This window comes from Aotus nancymaae, unplaced genomic scaffold, assembly GCF_030222135.1.
Source record: "Aotus nancymaae isolate 86718 unplaced genomic scaffold, 86718_ANA_hifiasm-v0.15.2.pri h1tg000032l_0, whole genome shotgun sequence".
Lineage (NCBI taxonomy): Eukaryota > Metazoa > Chordata > Mammalia > Primates > Aotidae > Aotus > Aotus nancymaae.
Window position 1 is genome coordinate 26032879 of NW_026988445.1, and position 21453 is coordinate 26054331.

At 37.6% G+C, this 21453-nt stretch overlaps 1 protein-coding gene across 1 annotated transcript in view; it reads left to right on the top strand.

Moving 5' to 3' along the window:
* Nucleotides 1–21453, top strand: part of KMO (kynurenine 3-monooxygenase) — a 58106-nt gene that overhangs the window by 17610 nt on the left and 19043 nt on the right. Inside the window, 6 exon segments of the mRNA XM_012443729.3 lie at nt 5503–5551; nt 10238–10325; nt 11755–11920; nt 14476–14547; nt 15994–16115; nt 18025–18172. Coding sequence (XP_012299152.3) covers nt 5503–5551; nt 10238–10325; nt 11755–11920; nt 14476–14547; nt 15994–16115; nt 18025–18172 — 645 coding nt within the window.

A 21453-nucleotide genomic window follows, 5' to 3' on the forward strand; every position in this document is an offset into this window, starting at 1 on the left:
GGATATCAGAAGTCGAGGACCAGCTCAGTGAAATGAAACGAGAAGACAAGAATGCAGAAAAAAGGATGAAAAGGAATGAGCAAAGTCTCCAGGAAATATGGGACTATGTGAAAAGACCTAATTTACGTTTGATAGGTGTACCTGAATGTGATGAAGAGAATGAATCCAAGTTGGAAAATACTCTTCAGGATATCATTCAGGAAAACTTTCCCAACCTAGCAAGGCAAGGTAATATTCAACTCCAGGTAATACAGAGAACACCACAAAGATATTCTTCAAGAAGACCAACCCCAAGGCACATAATTGCCAGATTTATTAGGGTTGAAATGAAGGAGAAAATACTAAGGGCAGCCAGAAAGAAAGGTCAGGTTACCCACAAAGGGAAATCTATCAGACTCACAGCAGATCTCTCAGCAGAAACCCTACAAGCCAGAAAAGAGTGGGGACCAATATTTAACATCCTTAAAGAAAAGAACTTTCAACCCAGAATTTCCTATCCAGCCAAACTAAGCTTTATAATCGAAGGAAAAATTAAATCCTTTGCGAACAAACAAGTACTTAGAGAGTTCACCACCACCAGGCCTGCTTTACAAGAGCTTCTGAAAGAAGCACTATACATATAAAGGAACAACCAATATCAGCCTTTCCAAAAATATATCAAAAAGCAAAGAACATTAATACAATGAAAAATTTACATCAACTAATGGGCAAAACGCCAGCTAGCATCAAACGCCAGTATTAAACTTATACATATTTCAATTGGATAAAAAGCCAAAACCCATCGGTATGCTGCATCCAGACCCATCTTACATGCAACAATACACAAAGACTCAGAGAGAAGGAGGAAGATTTACCAACCAGAGAGTAAAAATAAACAAATAAACAAAAAGCAGGAGATGCAATTCTCGCCTCTGATAAAGTAGACTTTAAAGCAACAAAGATCAAAAGAGGCAAAGAAGGACATTACATAATGGTAAAAGGATCAATGTAACAAGAATAGCTAACGATTCTATAGATCAACGAGATAGAAAATTAACAAGGATATTCAGGACTTGAACTCAGACCCGGAACAAGTAAACTTAACAAACATTTACAGAACTCTCCACTTCAAATACACAAAACATACATTACCACCTCACACCTATTCCAAAAGTGACTATATAATTGGAAGTAAATCACTCCTCAGTAATCGCATAGCATTTCATAGGTTTAAATGAAATATTGGTTGGCTGTTTGTTTGTTATCTTCTTCCCTTATTCCTTCCTGACTACATCATTAAGTATAATTATCAGTATACAAGAGGTTTTCAATACCCATTACTAAATTGCATTCTAGCCTGGGCAAGAAAGCAATACTCCCATTCTCTCTCCCTCTTTCTTTTCCTTTTTCCTTCTCCCCATTCTCTCTCTCTCTTTCTCTTCCTTTTTCCTCCTCCCCATTCTCTCTCTCTCTTTCTCTTAAAAAAAAAAAAAAAAAACATTCCATCCACTCAGGGCTTTGGGAGTCGGGGCAAGCTCAACACTTTCTATTTAATAACTTTTTAAAAATACTAACCTGCTTATTTTGGCTTTATAAAAACATAGGTACAGAGTCTTAATACATGAGCCTGGTAGGAGGAAGAAAGACCACAGAGTCACCTTCAGTGGGACAAACATTTTCAGATAATTAACATGTCCTTTAAATTGGCCCCCAATTGAGCTAGGTGCTATAGGAAAGACAAAAGAATCGTCTCTCCTCAACAGGCAAGTAAGATTTACATAAACAAGTCAAATATAAGCTGTCCATATTAAATGTGTCACTCCAGTAACCAGTAATTGCCCTCTTGCATGCCATGCCCTGAGCAAGTTGCTGAGAGTAAGAGAAGCACTTGTAGCCTGGGAGGGATGGACAGTAATCAAATTCATGGGAAAAAACCTTGGGTGAGTGATGGCTCAGACAAGAAAATCTAAAGTGGTTCAGAAAGGGAGAAAAGTTTTAGTTTTCAGGGAACACTTCCCAGAGAAAGTGAGATTGGAAACCAACATTTTGTTTAAATCTTAAATTGGCAGCAAAATAGTTGTCCCAATCAAATGGGGATGTATCTATGGAAGAAAATTGGATGAGATCAGATATCTAAGAATTGTTCATTTTTAAGTGCCAAGTGTGTATTGGATGAGAAGACTTGTAAATACACTTTAGCGTGACAGAATCTTACAGTGATTCATTGAATCCACCCACCATGGTTTACAGATGAGGAAACAGGCTGCATGACTTACATGAGGGTAACACTGAGGAAGAGTAAGGCAGATTTCGTCACAGGAGCACGGCCCTTACACATGGTACAGAAGCCCAGGGGGCTCAGATGCATTTACTTCTTTCACTAAGTTGAGAGTAAAATCAACTTAATCATCTCACTGTTCACTTGTATTACCAAGGGATGTACTGAGGAAGGCCAAATCATCACAGCCATCCCCGCTTCAGAGACTGAACCAGTAATGTATCCATAGATAAGATACTCTTCAAATATCAGAAAAGCTAAATGAAGGGATAGACTTGGGCCTGACACCATCACCCTCACCACCATGTCTGTGTGTGTGCGTGTGAGAGAGAGAGTGAGAGAGAGAGAGAGGGTGCATACATTCCCCAAGAGAGTGAAAGTGTTAGTGGGAATTCCTATTTTGTGGCCTTCAATGCATTACAAGGAGGAAATGGCCCCTCCATATCATTCCTGCTACTTCTCAATTCTTAAGAACTGAGTTAATGCTAAATTTACAGGTGCCCTTCATACTTCAGTTTTTCTTTATTGTTACTTTTATATCTCAGTAAAATACAGGGGCCTCCTTGCTCTTTAAAAACGACATACAATTGCTTTAACTGGTCAGTTCCACAGCCTGTGGAAGCACAAAGCCATTCCCATGACTCCAGGATTTCTTCATATCCCGGGGAGCCTACCTTCTCTTGGCTTCCTTTGCCTCTCGGTACCCCACTCCTTCTCACCTGGTGTTGGCCACATACCATGGTGGTCTGGATTTGAAATCTCCTCCACAAATTCCCACAGACAATACTCACTCAAAAGATGTATGAGTCTGCAGAAGACCTACGGGTCACGAAGAGACCTCCTTGTGCACAGCATGGGCAATGATTGAGAAATGTCTAATCTGCAAATGTTGGCCTCCAAAATCCTTTCTGACTCCCTTCCCTGGTCTCCTTCTTCAGCTGTTTTTTCCTTCTGAACTTTCTCGCATGTGATGTCCAGACTCTTCTTGTCTTGTTGGGTCCTCCCATCTTCTCCCCAAACTGCCCTGGAAACTGTCAAAATATTTCCTAATACACAGAACAGGTCAGAGCTCCCCAATTCTTAATCCTAACCTCCTATGCTCAAAATAGAGAAATGGCTCCCCCTTACTAGAAAACATTCTCATTTGAAGGCATTGAGAATAGAGAAAATAAACATGTTTTTCTAACATATCTGAGGTAGTCAGTGCTACGTATAACTAACTAATGTCCTACAGATCTTCAAAGGATATATCTCATCTTTCTTAGGTCTTACTATTATCTTTTTTGTTAAGATAGAGGCCACTTTATAGCTCTTGACTTGTTTATTCCTATTTATTCTTCATCAGACCAATCTTTTAGAATAAATATTGGAGAAGTGTGACTTGATGGGAATGACTCAAACCTTTGGTTGTGATATAATACTGTCCAAAGATATGGAGTAGACTAGAAAGGGACATTCTGGTGCTCCTTCAGGGCTGACATGTCTATTGGTTCCCAGATGAATGATGTGGAAAGAAAATATTTTCCCCATGTAAATTAATCTTCATAATTTGAGTCAAGCACAGTGGCTCATACCTGTAATCCCAGCACTTTCGGAGGCAGAGGCGGGTGGATTGCTTGAGCCCAGGAGTTGAAAACCAGCCTGGGAAACATGGCAAGACACTGTATCTATAAAAAAATTTAAAAATTAGCTGAGCAGTCCCAGCTACTTGGGAGACTAAGGTGGGAAGATCGCTTAAGCATGGGAGGTTGAGGTTGGAGTAAGCCATGATCACGCCACTACACTCCAGCCTGGGTAACAGAGCAAAACCCTGTCTTAGAAATTAAAAAAAAAAAAAAAAAAAATTAAAAAACCTTTATAATTTGAATGTTTCCTAACAGACTTTAAATAACAAGCTTGATTTCTGTTGAAATACAATCTATTAACAACCTAGCTTTGAGGCAGAGAATGAAGATGTTTCTGTTCATTTTAAATTATACAAAGACAGGAAGCCCCTTTTCAGTCATTGCCATTGACCAAGTTATTCTGACACCAAGTACAGATTTGGCTGTTAATATATACTTCTACTTTTGGATGAAGTGAGAATTTATAAATTAGCATATATGTATATATTACATATAAATTAGTATATATGTGTTTATAAATTAGTGTGTGTGTATGTGTATGTATAAAAGATATATATATATCTTTTTTTTTAAAAAAAGAAAAATATATATATATACATATATATGTATATATATACACACACACACGTCTATATATACATATATATGTATATATACACACACACACACGTCAAATTGATTTTAGTTTATTTTTAAATCAGAAGGAAAAAGGTGGCCGGGCATGGTGGCTCACACCTGTAATCCCAGCACTTTGGGAGGTCGAGGCGGGCTGATATCCTGAGATCAGGAGTTTGAGACCAGCCTGGCCAATGTGGCGAAACCCTGTTTCTACTAAAAATACAAAAATTAGTTGGGCGTGGTGGCAGACACCCGTAATCCCAGCTACTTGGGAGGCTGAGGCAGGAGAATCTCTTGAACCCGGGAGGTGGAGGGTGCAGTGAGCCAAGATCGCACCACTGCACTCCAACCTGGGTAACGGAGCAAGACTCTGTCTCAAAAAAAAAAAAGGAAAAATAAAGCATTGGAGGCCCTTAGGCACTATGACTCCCTTGCCTCACGGAAGGGTCAGCTTTGCTGAAATGTCCTATAAAGTCAGAAACAACCAACCCATGTCCCATGCGAAGACTGGTCCTACTCCTACCAACCTTCATCCCTACTGCAACCCCCCCACCCCCCCACACACACCTTTTACATTGAAATGAAGGCATTCAAAGTTGTCTCTTTAGGGAATGGCACTTTGATTTTAGTGATGCTGTCATCACTGAAGTTTTTCTAAGAGCTAAATTTGGAGACCTAAGCTGAAAATATTTGATTATAAAACAAAACTTTCTTGATGAAAATTATATTTTAGCTGCAAGAGAAGGATTTGACTTTTAAAGTATTAAACTTTGAAAAAGCCTAAGTGTAAACTTGGATATTATATTATATGTGTTTGGTTAAAGTGTTTTTTTAAAAAAATAAAAAATAAAAAAACCAAAGGTCACTTAACTAAATGATTACAAAACTAAGCTTGCAACCCTCTGCTAAATAATAAATACGTTTTATTACTGAGTGAACAACTTAGAATTATATTTGTCCATTCACCAGAAACAAACTGTATCTACTCTGCTTTTCTTGCAGTATATTCTTTCTATAAGCAGAGAAAATCTAAACAAGGATCTATTGGCCGGTAAGTCTAATGCTTTGATTCACCAGTTGTCATTTTGAGTAAAGCACATGACACTAATCTTAATGGATTTGTTTGCTGCTCCTTTTCATGGGTTATGAAGAGCAAGACTGCACAGTACAGAATCCTTCTTGAAGCTGGGTATGATAGTTCATGCCTGTAATCTCAGCACTCTGGGAGGCTGAGGCCAGGATCGCTTGAGCCCAGGCGTTTGAGACCAGCCTGGGCAACATGGAGAGACCCCATCTTTACAAAAAATACAAAATTAGCTGGGTGTGGAAGCGTGTACCTATAATCCCAGCTACTCAAGAGCCTGAGGTGGGAGGATCACTCGAGCCAGGGAGGTTGTGAGACGTGAACAATGTGATTGTGCCATTGCACTCCAACCTGGGCGACAGAGCAAGACCCTGTCTCAAAAAAAGAAATAAATAAACAAAGTCCTTCTTGAAAATACCAATTGCCTGAAGTTTTTAGAGACAAGGCCTTGCTGTCGCTCGGGCTGGAGTGCAGTGGTATGATCACAGCTCACTGCAACCTCGAAATCCTGTGCTCAACTGTCTTCTCACCTTGGCCACTCGAGTAGCTGGGACTATAGACACATGCTACCACATACGACTAATTTAAAAAAAAATTTTTAAAGGCAGAGTCTTGCTATATTGTTCAGGTTGGTCTTGAACTCCTGGCTCAAGTGATTCTCCCAACTCAGATTCCAGAGTAGCTGGAATCACAGGTGCTAACACCCACTGCACTGGCAATTATCTAAATTGAAATCATTTGTTCAACATGTACTGCACCCCCATGGTCTCTTAGACACTGAGTGAATGAGTGCTCACTCTGATGAAGAATTCACACTCTAATGGAACGACAAATAAACTCAAACAATTTGTAAAGTGACACAATGAGATTTGCCTTTTAGAGAGATGAAAAGCTATAGTGGGAAGACTGAGAAAGGATTGCAATCTTCAAGGCATTTCCATAAACTCTGGACGCAGAAGAAGGGCCCAGGAATAAAGCTATAGTAATGTGGTTGGAGAATAGGGTGTAGATTCATGATATTTGTAAGAGAATAAATAGATAGATAGGGAGAATAAATAAATAGATACAGAAAGTTGAAAAAGAGAAAAGTGTAAAACATAACCCTGAACTTTTTAATTTGTGTAACCAAAAAGGCCTACCTATTCATGGAAAAGCCACCGGATTACAAATTAAATTTGTAACTTGCATAGTCAATCCAATCACACCCCATGTAGCCCTCACTAAGTTTAAGCCTACATTGTAGTAGCTTTCCTCCCTTCAGCATTTGTATTAATTCCCAGCAAAGCATGCCACTTAATATTTCTACTGTCTTTAGAATTTGTCCCTTGTGATGGAGTCCAGTAGACTCTGATTTCTGAACAGAGGCCCTACATTATTTATTTTTGTTTCTCCTCAATCCTCTCAATATATCTGCTGAATCGAATTGAATCTAATGGGATTAAACTGGGAAGAGGAGGGCTATGAGGAATTTCACTTTAGTTGATTCATCAGATACAAGAAAGAAGGTTTAGTATTGTTGTTAATCTTATTTCTTTAGTTATATTTGTTAGACTGCCTTCTGGATGGGTAGATGGGTGGAGTGGAGACAGTTTGCTAGGTATATTCAGGTTGATCTCAAGAAAGTAAATGAACCAGCCGGGTGCAGTGGCTCACATCTGCAATCCCCGCACTTTGGAAGGCTGAGGAGGGAGGATGGCTTGAGCCCTCTAGAGTATAATTGCACCACTGCACTCCAGCCTGGGCCACAGAGTAAGACGTCAACTCTAAAATATCAAAACAAAACAGCAACAAGAAAACCCCACACAAAACAGCTTTTACAAAAAGCAGTATAGCAGACCTATGACACCGTCTTTCTAAGACCCTTCCAATTTGTCCAGATAAAAATAATAGCAAACATTCACTGAAGCACCAGGCTCTATGTTAAGTGTTTTACATGCATAGATTTGCATAAACCTTCCAACAACTCTATGGAGGGAAATTACTCTTACCTCGGTGAAATGGAGGCTTAGAAAGCTTGGATCACACTGTTAATAGGTGGTAGAATCTGGATTTGAATTTGAGTTTGTTTATTCCAAAGTCCATGCTTTTCACTATTAACAATTTCTTCCTCGAATATTATATATAAAACATCTGCTAATACGAAGGAGGCTAAAACATGGGAAAGGTACAATCTTGGTGTACACATCAGAAGTTCCCTGAATCGTTTTTCATTAGGAGTGCTCTGCATGGCTTGCAACTTCATAAATGCCATAAATATGTCCATAAAATGAATGCTGAATCTCTCAACTCTTCAACTTTGTTAGGCACATAAAGTTCATTCTTTCTTTACAAGGCATCAAATGTGGGAGGTTTTCATTCCACATATTTAATCAATTAGAAATGCTCATTTCTCTCTAACTGCAAAACCTCCCCTCTGAAAACATTGTCACTACATGATTTCCCTATATCAGCATTTCACGTGGGACTGTTTCATAGTTCATTCATTATTCTGTGGAATGTTAGTAATTGTTAAGCCAAACAAAACAGATGAAGGATATGTGAACAAATAAGTTTGACAAATCCTGCATCAAACAAGTTTTCAGTCTTTTTTCCTGCAGTACTTCTCAGGGCTTTTATTATATACTTGGTCTGCATTGTGGATCTTTCAGAGCAGCACAGTCCAACATGTGGCCACAAATACCAGGCACATGTGTACTTTTCAAATTTATACTAACCATGACGAAAACAAAAACAAAAACAAAAAAGAAGCAGGTGGTGTTATTTTTAATAAGATATTTTAACATAGGCCAGGTGCAAGGGCTCATATCTGTAATCCCAGCACTCTGGGAGGCCAAGGCGGGTGGATCACTAGAGGTCAGGAGTTCAAGACCAGGCTGACCAACATGGTGAAACCCTGTCTCTACTAAAAACACAACAATTAGCTGGGTGTGGTGGTGGGCACCTATATTCCCAGCTACTTGGGAGGCTGAGGCAGGAGAATCACTTGAACCCGGGAGGCAGAGGCTGCAGCAAGCTGAGATCCTGCCACTGTATTCCATCTTGGGCAATAAGAGCAAAACTGTCTCTAAATAAATTAATTAATTAAAGAAAAGATATTTTAACCTAATACATCCAAAATATTATTATTTCAATATATAATCAATATCAGAAAGTTATTCGCTGTCATTCCTTTTAAATATACTTTTTGTTCTAATTTGCCAAAATCCTGTGCAGGCAACACATCTCAACTTAAGATCGCCACACTCCAAGCACTCAAATGCCACATACAGCTAGACACCAGGACAGTGCAGACCAAGACAGAGTATTCACCATTACTCTGCTGGCTTTGACAAAAGAACGGTTTTTTTAGGGAGTATATCCCAGGACTAAAGTTCTATAAAAAAATTATTTAGAATGTAATACTATACACTTACGTAAAAAATAAAAATAAATTTTTACAAGTTTTTTTTGCAAACATATGTTATGTTTCTAAAATATATCCTTGGTATATCAGGTCAACTCTGATTACTCCAAAGTTATTTGTTAAACTATTTCTTATACATAGATGAATTTCTTTGGTTTAGGGTCTCTCAGGTTTTGCAAGAAAGCTGAAATCTTCAAACCCCAAAGCTAACTTAAACAAAACAGAATAAAATAAGACAAGATTGAGATGAAGAGGGGAGATAAGTGCAGACAGAAATATTAAGTTGGACGGCAGAACTCCTGGCTTATTTTCCTCATTTTTTCTAATTCAATATTCTTTTTACGTACTTTTTTGACGTACAAAAACTGTACGTAATTAATGTATGCCACTTGATGAGTTTGGTTCTTAATGTTTTCACTTTGTGTGATCTCAGGCACTTTACCTTTGCTTGCAGAATCTTGGTCATCCCTTTTTAAGATGAAGAACTAAATAATCTCTGAGGTCTATTCCAGCTCCAACACCTGTATTCTAATTTGTACCTTTAAGAACAATAAATAGGCTGTGTTTATTGATGAATACATGAGCATTAATAGGGACAAGATCATATTTTACTGTTGTAACAAGAACATGATTAATAGTTCATAAAATGAAATCCACTCAATTCTCTAGAGCGCTAGCAGGCAAAACAGAAAATTACTAAAATAATTGGGTTTAGTTTATTGAGAAGTTTCAAAGCTTCTTACTCATTTTCCCCTTAACTATTCCAGTGTTCGATTTCAAAGAGATTTAAAATCAATAACCTCTATTTGTGACAACTTCAATCAGAAGTCCAGAAAACTAGCCAAAAAGGAGATGTAGAGACATGCATACATGTGGAAAGGGGTTTGACTGAATATTTCCAATCACAGTAAAGCCTCAGATTACAGGCAACTTTTGAAATATGTGATGCTTGCTTCTTTCCCAGGGTGCTAATAATTACAGCAATGCAAGAGTTTGCACAACGGAATTAGTTGGATATTTTCTTTTTGAGATGAGGGTAATTGATTTTTACTCATCTGTTTTACTACCAAATTATACTGAAATAGTTGCCAAACAGTTGTCAAATTATCATTTAAGTGAATTTAGTTTTACATTGTTATGAATAAAATTCCTACCATACTGTTCCCAGAAAACAATTAATATTTCAATTTGATCAAGTGAAATAAGAATTGAAATTTCATTTCTGTTTGCCTCTTTCTTCATTCCCTCAGCTGTTGAGAAATATCCCAATGTGAAAGTGCACTTTAACCACAGGCTGTTGAAATGTAATCCAGAGGAAGGAATGATCACAGTGCTTGGGTAACTATGGGTCAGGTTTTGGACTTCAGAGGTGAAAGCTGGGAGTGGAGAATTGCATCTGTAAACTTTGTTCTTTGGCTCTTTTGAAAAAGTTAAAAGATTATTGAAAGGGTAATCCAAATAGTTTCTAGATTCAAAGAATTTTATATTGAAAATAGGGCCCTGATGCCTTCTGAACACCAATGCCAATAATTCCTAATTATCACGCTCACTTACCTTCCTGCTGTACTCTGTTCCACACTGGTGACTCTAACATGCTTCAAACTCTCTCCTCTCTCGAAACGAGGTGACCCTCCACTGCTCTCCTCCTGTTCTCTTTTCAGGTGCTATTTCTCTGCCTTTCCTCAGATGATTCTATTTTCTCTCAAGTTTGAAGCCTCATATCCCACTCTTGCGATATTCTATGGATCCACAGTCCTGGGTTCAACAACCACCTCTCTAAAATAAACATTCTAGTCCAAGCCTTTCTCTTTGTTCTAAATCCTTATAGAAGCTCTAATCAATTTATGTCAATTTCCCATTGAACATCCTTGCTGGAACATCTGGCCATTATCTCAAACACATCTAAAACCTTGATCACCTACTTCTCCCAAATCACATCCCATTCCTGACTTCCCCAGTAACAATGCCCAGATAATTAGAATAATTTGTGATGTGTTCTTTCCCCAACCTCTCTCATTAAATCTATAACACTCCCCAGTCTTTCTTACTTCCTATTGGCTTCAGAGTCTTGTCTTTCTCCTTCCAGTTGCAGGACAGTACTTCCGGCTCTCACCCCTGCACGTGTAATATAATATGTTGCTATTACCCCATCCCTGTTTTTGGCTCCCTTTGGCATTTTGCCTCTGCTTCAAAATCCTAAGGAAGTTTTCGTAAATTACAACTCTTCATACATAATTCCCCTAATAGAAAATTTCAGTTTCCCTTTCACCAGAATAATGTTTTAAAATCTTTTATCTTAACATTCAAGATTCTCTTCATTTCCTCCTTCCTTTCTCTCCCTACCTTCTATTCTTTTCTTAAGCTTATCTTCTCATACCTCTGCTTAAGCCAAATGTATTGTTCTTAGAAAACCCTGGTCACATCCTTGTGGTTCTTCATACATTCATTTGTACACTTGGAACACGCTCTCTGTTTTCAAGATTCTCCTCCTTCATGCAGAAAGCTCAAATCCTGTCATCCATACTTCTGTGGCCTACCATGTCTTCATTAATCAGTATGGTTTTGTGTTAGTCTCATAAGCAAACTTATGACTGAGACAAGAGTTTTCATCTAAATGTTATATTTATTAACTCAAAACCCAAGTCACACACATAAAAATGAGCTTTCTAAGTCATCTGTGGAGCCACTGCTTCTCATACCCAGATGTACATCATCATTTTCACCACTAGACATTTTTTTCTTTTGGATGGTTTGTTCTATTTTTCAGATCTGACAAAGTTCCCAAAGATGTCACCTGTGACCTCATTGTAGGATGTGATGGAGCCTACTCAACTGTCAGATCTCACCTCATGAAGAAACCTCGCTTTGATTATAGTCAGCAGTACATTCCTCATGGGTACATGGAGTTGACTATTCCACCTAAGAACGGAGATGTAAGTCCTTGCCTTTTCTCAACCCCTTCCCACAACCCTCGCACCATGAGTGCAAATGCTTATTCTAGTGCTGTGGTTTTCAGCAGCATGTCTTGATTCATTTTGAGGCCTGCCACAAGAACTTTGTAATTAATAATAAATTAGATGCATGGGTATCTTTTTAATAATATAATTCTCACTCCTTTCTTTTTTGATAACATTTTTTGAGTGAAAAGAAAGGATAAGGCTGGGCACAGTGGCTCATGCCTGTAATCCCAGAAATTTGGGAGGCCAAGGCAGGAGGATAACTTGAACCCAAGAGTTCAAGACCAGCCTGTCTCTAAAAAACAGAAAAATTAGCCAGAATGGTGACATGTGCTTGTGGTCCCAGCTACTCAGGAGGCTGAGGTGGAAGGATTGCTTGAGCCCAGGAGGTCAAGGTTGCAGTGAGCCGAGATCATGCCACTGCACTCTATCCTAAGCAATATAGCCCAATCCTGTCTCTACAAAAGGAAGGAAAGAAGGAAGGAAGGAAGGGAGGGAGGGAGGGATGGAGGGAGGGAAAGAAGTTACAACCCTCCTACTGGAAAAGGCATTTGAATAATATTTGTCTATGTTCTCTTGGGAGAAAAAAACAGGTTCAGGCTGAATCCTTCAGTATTCTGACAATCCAGGGTTCTTATAACCATGATTAAATCAAATAATAGTTATTAAGTAAAATGACTAGAAGAATGTTGCAAAGAGATTTCTATTGTGTTTTTCTCATTTCCTGGTTCCCACTGTTAAACCATATGGGACCAGAGACAAATAAGCAGTATGTAATTTATTATATTGTCATAAGCAAATAAGTATAGGAACTTGTTAAGGAAAACAATGCTAACAGAAACAATAAGGATATTGGTTTATAAGGATGGATGTGCAAATAACATTAAATACTTGATTTGCATATAAAACATACATTTTTAAGATGCTGATTTAATCTCTCCTCTGAAATCCAGACAACTGTAAAATAGTCAATATGGGATAGTGTTTTTAAATATCAACATACTGTATCCACCAGTAAAATCCATATTTTAACATTTCATTACCTTTCTATTTCATCCTCATGGTCGAAATGTATTTGCTAATTTTTCAGTGCTTATTGTACTGGTTTTCAGATAGGTTCTGTTCTCATGGCCCAGAATCTGGTAACTCTGGATTATAGGATAACAGAATTCTGTTGAAAAATTGTTCCAGATTTAAGAAGAACTGCCCTTGTAGATTTAAGAAAGCCCTTTATTTTCTAGGTATACATAATAAATAGTAATTATTAATGGTTTTAAAAAATGTCTCCACTCTTTTAAGAACATTTTTTAGACATAGCAATGTTACTCAGACATGGGAACATTTTGACATGGCCCAAAAACAATCATCTGAGACTTTCTCTATTTTCTTTCTGTTTTGTTTTTTTCTTTTGTTCTTAATGTAATGCATGCAATAGACAGTTGCACTCCTCTGATGGTTGCAGTGGGGGCAAGAGACTGGGTGAATGGCTTTCTACCACTAGTATTACTATTAAAGAGAAGTAATTGCTTTTCATATGTATTCATCTTGCCTATTTAATTGCTCTGTAAGGTCAAGAGACATGCATTTCTGTGTCTGTGTGTTGGGCTTTCTTTGGGAATCTGAGGCTAAATAAACAAGAAAAGCACAGTCCTTTCACCTAAGACACGAATAACTATGATACGGTGCAAAAATGTTAGCTCCAAGACTAGGCTGTTTTTTCGGTATTCTTACTATGCAAGATACACGTGCAAGGTGCTCTCAAAACATTTGTAAAAAATAATACAAATTTGAAATAGTTGGAAAATTGGTTGCATATTTTTATGTCTATAATGCCCCTGGGAACATTCAAAAATTTGGGTCACTTGGGCCTTTGGATCAACTGATCTACCCATGCAATTAATATTTCCTCGGAGCTGTTATTGTATTAATAGTAATTACAGAGGAGTCACTAAAGAGACAAGATTCTTCTCTATTATTTATGTTATAGGAAACAAATGATAAAAAGATTATTTCTAAACTTTTGGTTTTGGCTCATGAAATTTAAATGTAAGACCTTCTGTCCAGTATAGATAAGTTCTGAAAAAAGGCAAAAGATAAAGTAAAAAAAAATTATATAAATATATATAATGTGTACGCATACATTATATATGCGTGTGTATACACACACACATACACATCTAGATATGTGCATGTGTGTGTACATAGATACCAGGTATAATTAAACCAGGTATAATTCAAGATTTGAGAACATAAGATGTTCTCTGTCTTTTTTCATACATGTACACACACACACATATTCTAAATTCGTAAATTATACATGGTATCAAAAACCCACCTAAGATTGAGTTTATAAAGACAGAACACAAAGTATTTTCTAAGGCAACTTCTATTTTATGTAGCAATAGATGTGCATATCATTGTGCATACGCTACTGTTGTTTAAGTTACTGTGGAAACTATTATAAAGCTGAGTCAGTTTTATAAATTTACTATATTAATGCACTAATGTATCATATATTCTTTTTTCTGCAGTATGCCATGGAACCTAATTATCTGCATATTTGGCCTAGAAATACCTTTATGATGATTGCACTTCCTAACATGGTAGTATAGAATTTTCTATCAACTATAATTTTGCATCTGTAATTAATGCTATTACTCACTTTTGTACTTAGAATGTATATACCTAATTGATCTCTTCATTGTTTAACCTATTTAGTGATTACAGCTTTGAAACGTTGGGATTACTGAGAAAAAAAATCTGAAGGAATTCCAATTATTTACTTTGGAAAGGAGATTTAACTTACATGGATAACAAGAGTTTATGTGTGGTGGTGCCTGTCATCTTCACTAAAGACAGTGTAGGAGGAAATGCACGCCCCCCCGCCCCAAGTAAAGCAAAAGAGATTTAGGTTATCTATTAGGAAGTGATTCAGCCTTTAAGGTCTGCAGGACGTCGGAATACGCATTATCAAAAGAGAGCATGGGGCTGGACACAGTGGCTCACACCTATAATCCTAGCACTTTGGGAGGCCAAGGTGGGAGGATTGCTTGAACTCAGGAGTTCAAGACCAGTGTGGCCAACATAGCAACACCTTACATCTACTGAAAAAAAAAATTTTGCCAGGTGTGATGGCACGTGCCTGTAGTCCCAACTACTCAGGAGGCTGACATGGGAGGATTGCTTGAACCCTGAAGATGGAGCCTGCAGTAAGCCATGATCATCCCATTGCACTCCAGCCTGGACAACAAAGCAAGACCCTATTTCAAAAAAAAAAAAAGAGAGAGAAAGAGAGATCAGGGTTTTCTCTCATTAGACCCTAGAGGCTTTTTTCCTAGATAGATATAGCTGTTTCTCTGATTGGGATCTTTTTCTTTCTGTTGGTATCTGTCCAGGGGTCCAGGGCCTATTAATACTATCTTAAAAGGAAGAAGAGGAGATGTCAAATCTAACTAACCTATTAGTAATTTAAAGAGTGTAGGCCGGGCATGCTGGCTCATGCCTGTAATCCCAGCACTTTGGGAGGCCAAGGTGAGTGGATCACCTGAGGTCAGGAGTTCTAGACCAACCTGGCCAACATGGAGAAACTCTGCCTCTACTAAAAATACAAAAAATTAGCCAGGCATAGTGGTGTGTGCCTGTAATCCCAGCTACTCAGGAGGCCGAGGCAGGAGAATTGTTTGAGCCTGGGAGGCAGAGATTGTAGCGAGCCAAGATCATGCCACTGCACTCCAGCCTGGGCAATGGAGCGAGAAGACGCTGCCTAAAAAAAAAAAAAAAAAGAGTATAGTATTTGCATGTGAAAATGAAGAATTTACAGTATCAAAGTTGTCCGAATAACCAAAGAAGCTGGGGAGCACCCCTGGGACTTGGCAGAACTTTTCTTTGGGAGCAAGGGAACAAGTGACAGTGCCTTTACTGTCTGCCTGGACATTCCTTCCAAAAGCTCCCTGGTCACAGCAAGAAGTCTTGTGATTTCGGGACCCACCTACAGTGCCGGCATCACTTCACCCCCATCCCCTTTCACTCTGTTTCTCTTCTTCTCACAGAGCAAATCGTTCACATGTACTTTATTCATGCCCTTTGAAGAGTTTGAAGAACTTCTAACCAGTAGTGATGTGCTGGATTTCTTCCAGAAATACTTTCCGGATGCCATCCCTCTAATTGGAGAGTAAGTTGCAAGTTGTGCCTTATGCTCTGTTTGTTTGAATTATTACAAATTCAAGTAAAGGTTACGCACCTGATTTCAGTTTTGGTTAAACACAATGGATCATGCAGTCACCTGGACAGAAACCTACATTAGAGCAAAAGTCTAAGTGGATGTTGTGCTGTGAGCAGGAATTCTGAAAAACACCCGGGCTGTGGCCAGTTTCCCCGGGAAAGATGAGCCACCAATGTCCCAAGGCTTTTGTGTATCTTATGCAGGCTCCTCAGGCTCCCTGGGGCTCAGCGTGGCACAGAAACCGGCTGAACTTTTTTCTACTGGTAGATACACAAATCTTTGGCACAGCCAATACATCCGGCAGCATCAAGTCTCAGATCCTACACTTAATCGCCACATAAGCTTTCCCATGTCCCACTCATGGTAAAAGGTTGATAAATGATAGAACCTATCCCAAAGGGTTGTTATGAGGACTAAATGATATCATGTCTGTAAATCATTCAGCACAAGGCTTGGCACATATTAAGTTGTCTATCTAGACGCCTCCAATGATGTTTTCATGAAGGCAGCACAATGGTACTGAGAGTATGCCTTAGTCACTTCAGTTGGCTATAATGAACCTACCATAGACTCGGTGACTTATAAATGACAGAAATATATTGCTCACAGTTCTGAAGGCTGATGAGCATAAGATCAAGGCGCTAGCAAATTCGATGTCTGGTGACACACCACCTCTTGGTTCATAGATGACAGTCTTTTTGCTGTGTCCTCACATGTTAGAAGGAGCATAAGATCTCTCTGGAGTCCCTTTTATAAAAGCACTAATGCCATTAATGGGGGGTCCACTCCCAAGACCTAATCACCACCCAAAGTCCCCATCTCCAAACACCATCACACTGGAGATTAGGAATCCAACATAGGAAAGTTAGGGGAACATAAATATTCAGTCTATAGCAGAGCAATATTTTAATACTGCTTCTGCCCCTTACCGCCCTGAGTTTCACCTTTAAAATGGGTATCATAATATCTACCCTAGGGCATTTGTGAAAATTAAATGAGCTAATTATGTAAAAGGGACAACCCACTGCTGGCCCATAGCAGGTCTTTTAAAAATTGCTAGTCACTTTCTTTCTTGAAGACTAAATTCGTCTGTATGGATCCCTCCTTCTCCAACAGTGAAGAGAAATCTCTGCACACCAAAATTAGCCCTTATGTACTTTCAAACTGGTTTCATGGCTATTTTTTGCCTCTCCAACCAGATTTAAGATTCTCGAGGCTATGTCTTGTTTGCCCACTGAGAGCTTCCTCAACACCTCTCTAGATGCTCTACAAATGTTAGGTTTTTTGTTTGCTTTTTATTATAAGCACTATGTTGCAAAATAAATCTCTTGAACGTATTCTTCCTGTCTAACTGAACTTATTCTTCCTCTGCACCATTTGACCAAATTATTCCAATCCCCCAAATACTAGTTTTATTACTGTTATCCATTTCCAAATACATAAAGATTCACATTAATTTTAATTTTGGTTTATTGTCTTCTAATCAAATGCAAAGAAGTATTTGCTCAATTTTTAAATGGAAGCCTAAAATATACCACTGTATTTAAAAATCTCATGGCCCAGGTACATGATAATAAAGTTTTAGTAACATATGATACAGAAATATTTAAATTATTCAAATGCAGCCAAACATTATTTTTGAAGGTGATTAATGTTGTTACAGACTAAGAAGATAATTAGAACAATGGAATTTTAGGACTGGAAAAACTTCAGTTTTTCCCTTTTCTGTTTTCTTCTTGACATTCTTGTATATTTTTCAACAAAACTTGGTGATAATAAATTTTGTAAATCTGAAAAAATTTAGCAGTGTTTAATACCTACTTTGATGTCCTTACATTTGAATTATTTTCCTTTGAAGGAGACTCCTAGTGCAGGATTTCTTCCTGTTGCCTGCCCAGCCCATGATATCTGTAAAGTGCTCTTCATTTCACTTAAAATCTCACTGTGTACTGCTGGGGGATGCAGCTCATGCCATAGTGCCATTTTTTGGGCAAGGAATGAATGCGGTAAGTTATTTTTCCCTAGGTAAGTCCCCGCAATATTTCTGAGTCAGTCTCAGCTAACAAGTCTTAAGTAAAATACATATCTAAGACTATCCCCACGTAATCCCTGAAAGCACAATCAATGCAGCAATCATACCGGTTGTGTAGCCAGATTGATCACCAACTCTAATCAGAATTTGAATTGCTCAGTATCACCAAGGGATGAGTGTATTATGCGTTCTGCTTTTTTCTGCTATGGATTACTGGATTGCTGTATTGATTGTGCTTTCAGGGATTACGTGGGGATATTCTTAGACATGTTTTTTACTTTGTTCTGTGGGTTGTCTCTTCACTTTGTTGATTGTTTCTTTTGCTTTGCAGAAACTTTTTTAGCTTGATATGATCCCATTTGTCCCATTTATTTCTGAGTTCTCTATTCTGTTCCAAAGGTCTATGTGTTTGTTTTTTTGCTTTGGCTGCCATGTTTTTGAGGTCTTACTCAGAAAATCTTTGCCCAGATCACTGTCTGGAGTGTTTCCTCAATGTTTTCTTCTACTAGTTTCATAGTTTCAAGTCTTAGATTTGTCTTTAGTCCACTTTGATTTTACTTTTGTATATGGTGAAAGATAGTGGTCTGGTTTCATTCTTCTGCATATAGATATCTAGTTTTCCCAGCACCGTTTTTTCCCCAATGTATGTTCTTTTCCCCAATGTATGTTCTTGGCACCTTTGCTAAAGTTGAGTCAATGCTAAAATTGAAGTGGGTATATTTCTGGGTTCTCTATTCTATTCCATTGGTTGAGATTCTGTTTTCATGCCAGTCCCATGATGTTTTGGTTACTTTAGCTTTGTAGAATAATTTGAAGTCAGGTAATGTGATGCCTCCAGTTTCATTCTTTTTGCTCAGGATGGCTTTGGCTATTTTGGGTCTTCTGTGATTTCATATAAATTTTAGGATTATTCTTTCTATTTCTGTGAAGAATGACATTGGTATTTTTTATGGATTGCATTAAATCTGTAGATTACCTTGGGTAATATGGACATTTTAACAATATTGATTCTTCCAATCCATGAGCATGGAGTATCTTTCCATTTTTTGTGTTCTCTTCAATTTCTTTCATCAATGTTTTATAGTTTTCATTGTAGACATCTTTCACTTCTCAGGTTAATTACTGGGTATCTTATTTTATTTGTAACTATTATAAATGGGATTACTTTCTTGGTTTTCTTTTTCAGATTGTTTGCTCTTGACATATAGAATTGCTATTTATTTTTGTATGTTGATGTTGTATCCTGTAACTTTGCCAAATTTGTTTATCAGTTCTAATAGTGTTTCTGGTGGACTCTTTAGGTTTTTGTAAACATAAGGTCATATTGTCTGCAAACAAGAATAATTTGACTTCTTCCTTTCCAATTTGGATGCTCTTTATTTCTTTCTCTTGTCTAAATGCTCTGGCTAGGACTTCCAGTACTACGTTGCATAAAAGTGGTGAAAATGGTCATCCTTGTCTTGTTCCATATTTTAGAGGAAAGATTTTCAGTTTTCCCCCATTTAGTATGACTGGCTGTGGGGTTGCCATATACATCTTTTATCATATTGAGGTATATTCCTTCTATACCTAGTTTTTTTTTTTAGAATTTTTATCACAAAGGAATGTCGAATTCTACAGAATGCTTTTTTAGCATCAATTGAAATGATATGATTTTTGTCTTTCATTCCGTTGATATGATGTATCACTTTTACTGATTTGTGTATGTTGAATCATCCTCGCTACCCTGGGATGAATCCCACTTAATCATAATGAACGATTTTCAATGTGTTCTTGAATTTGGTTTGCTTGTACTTTGCTGAGAATCTTTGCATCTATGTTTGTCAGAGATATTGGCATGTAGTTTCCTTTTGTTTGTTGTGTCTTTGTCTGGCTTTGGTATTATGCTAAGACTGGCCTCTTATAATTAGTTTGTTTGGAAGTATTTCTCTTTAATTTTTTGGAATAATTTGAGGAAGATTGATATTAGTTCCTTTTTAAATGTTTTGTAGAATTCAGCAATGAAGCTATCAGGTCCTAGGCTTTTTTTGGATGGGAAGCTTTTTTATTACTGCTTCTATCTTGTTACTTTTTAATGGTCTATTCAGGTTTTGAATTTCTTTATGGTTCAATCTTGGTAAGTTGGTATGTGTCTAGGACTTTATTCATTTCTTCTAAGGGTCTTCAAATATATTGGCATATAGTTGCCCATAATGGTCTCTAATGATCCTTTGAGTTTCCATGGTATCAGTGTCTCCTTTTTCACCCCTGATTTTATTTATTTAAGTCTTCTCTCCTTTTTCTTAATCTAGCAAAAGGTTTGTTGATTTATCTTTTTTAAACACCAACTTTTTGTTTCATTGATCTTTTATATTATATTTTAGTCTCAACTTTTTTCTGATCTTTATTATTTCTTCTTTAAAGAAACTTTAAAAATTCCTACTGAGATTATTCTGTCTTAAAATTAATGTATATATTTTATTTCAATAGCTCTTTGGGTACAAGTGGTTTTTGGTTACATGAAAGAATTACATAGTGGTAAAGTCTGAGATTTTAGTGCATCTGTCACCTGAGTAGAGTACATTGTATGCAATATGTAGTTTTTTATCCCTCACTCCCCTCTCGTTCTCCCCATTCTGAGTCACGAAAGCCCATTCTATCACTCTGTATACCTTTCTGTACTCATAATTTAGCTCCCACTTATAAGTGAGAACATACGATATTTAGTTTTCTATTCTTGAGTTACTTCACTCAAAATAATGGCCTCCAGATCCATCCATCCAAGTTGTTGCAAAAGATATTATTTACTCTTTTTTACAGTTGAGTAGTATTCCATGGTGTATATATACCACATTTTCTTTATCCACTCATTGGTCAAGGGACACTTAGGCCAGTTTCATATCTTTACAATTGTGAATTGTCCTGCAATAAATATACACATCCAGGTGTATTTTTTGTATTGGTATTTTTTGTATGGTTTGTAATTTTTGCTAATTTTTGTATGTTTTGTAGAGACGATGTTTCACCATGTTGCCCAGGCTGGTCTCAATCTTCTGAGCTCAACTGATCTGCCTGCCTTGGCCTCCCAAAGTGCTGGGATTACAGGCATGAGCTACCATGCTCAGCCCATTTATTTATTTTTTGTTTTAGGTGCATTTGCTTTAGGGGTCTTAGTCATAAATTCTTTGCCTAGGCCAATGTCCAGAAGAGTTTTTCCTAGGTTACCCTTTAGAATTTTTATGGTTTCAGGTCTTAAATTTAAGTCTTTTATCCATC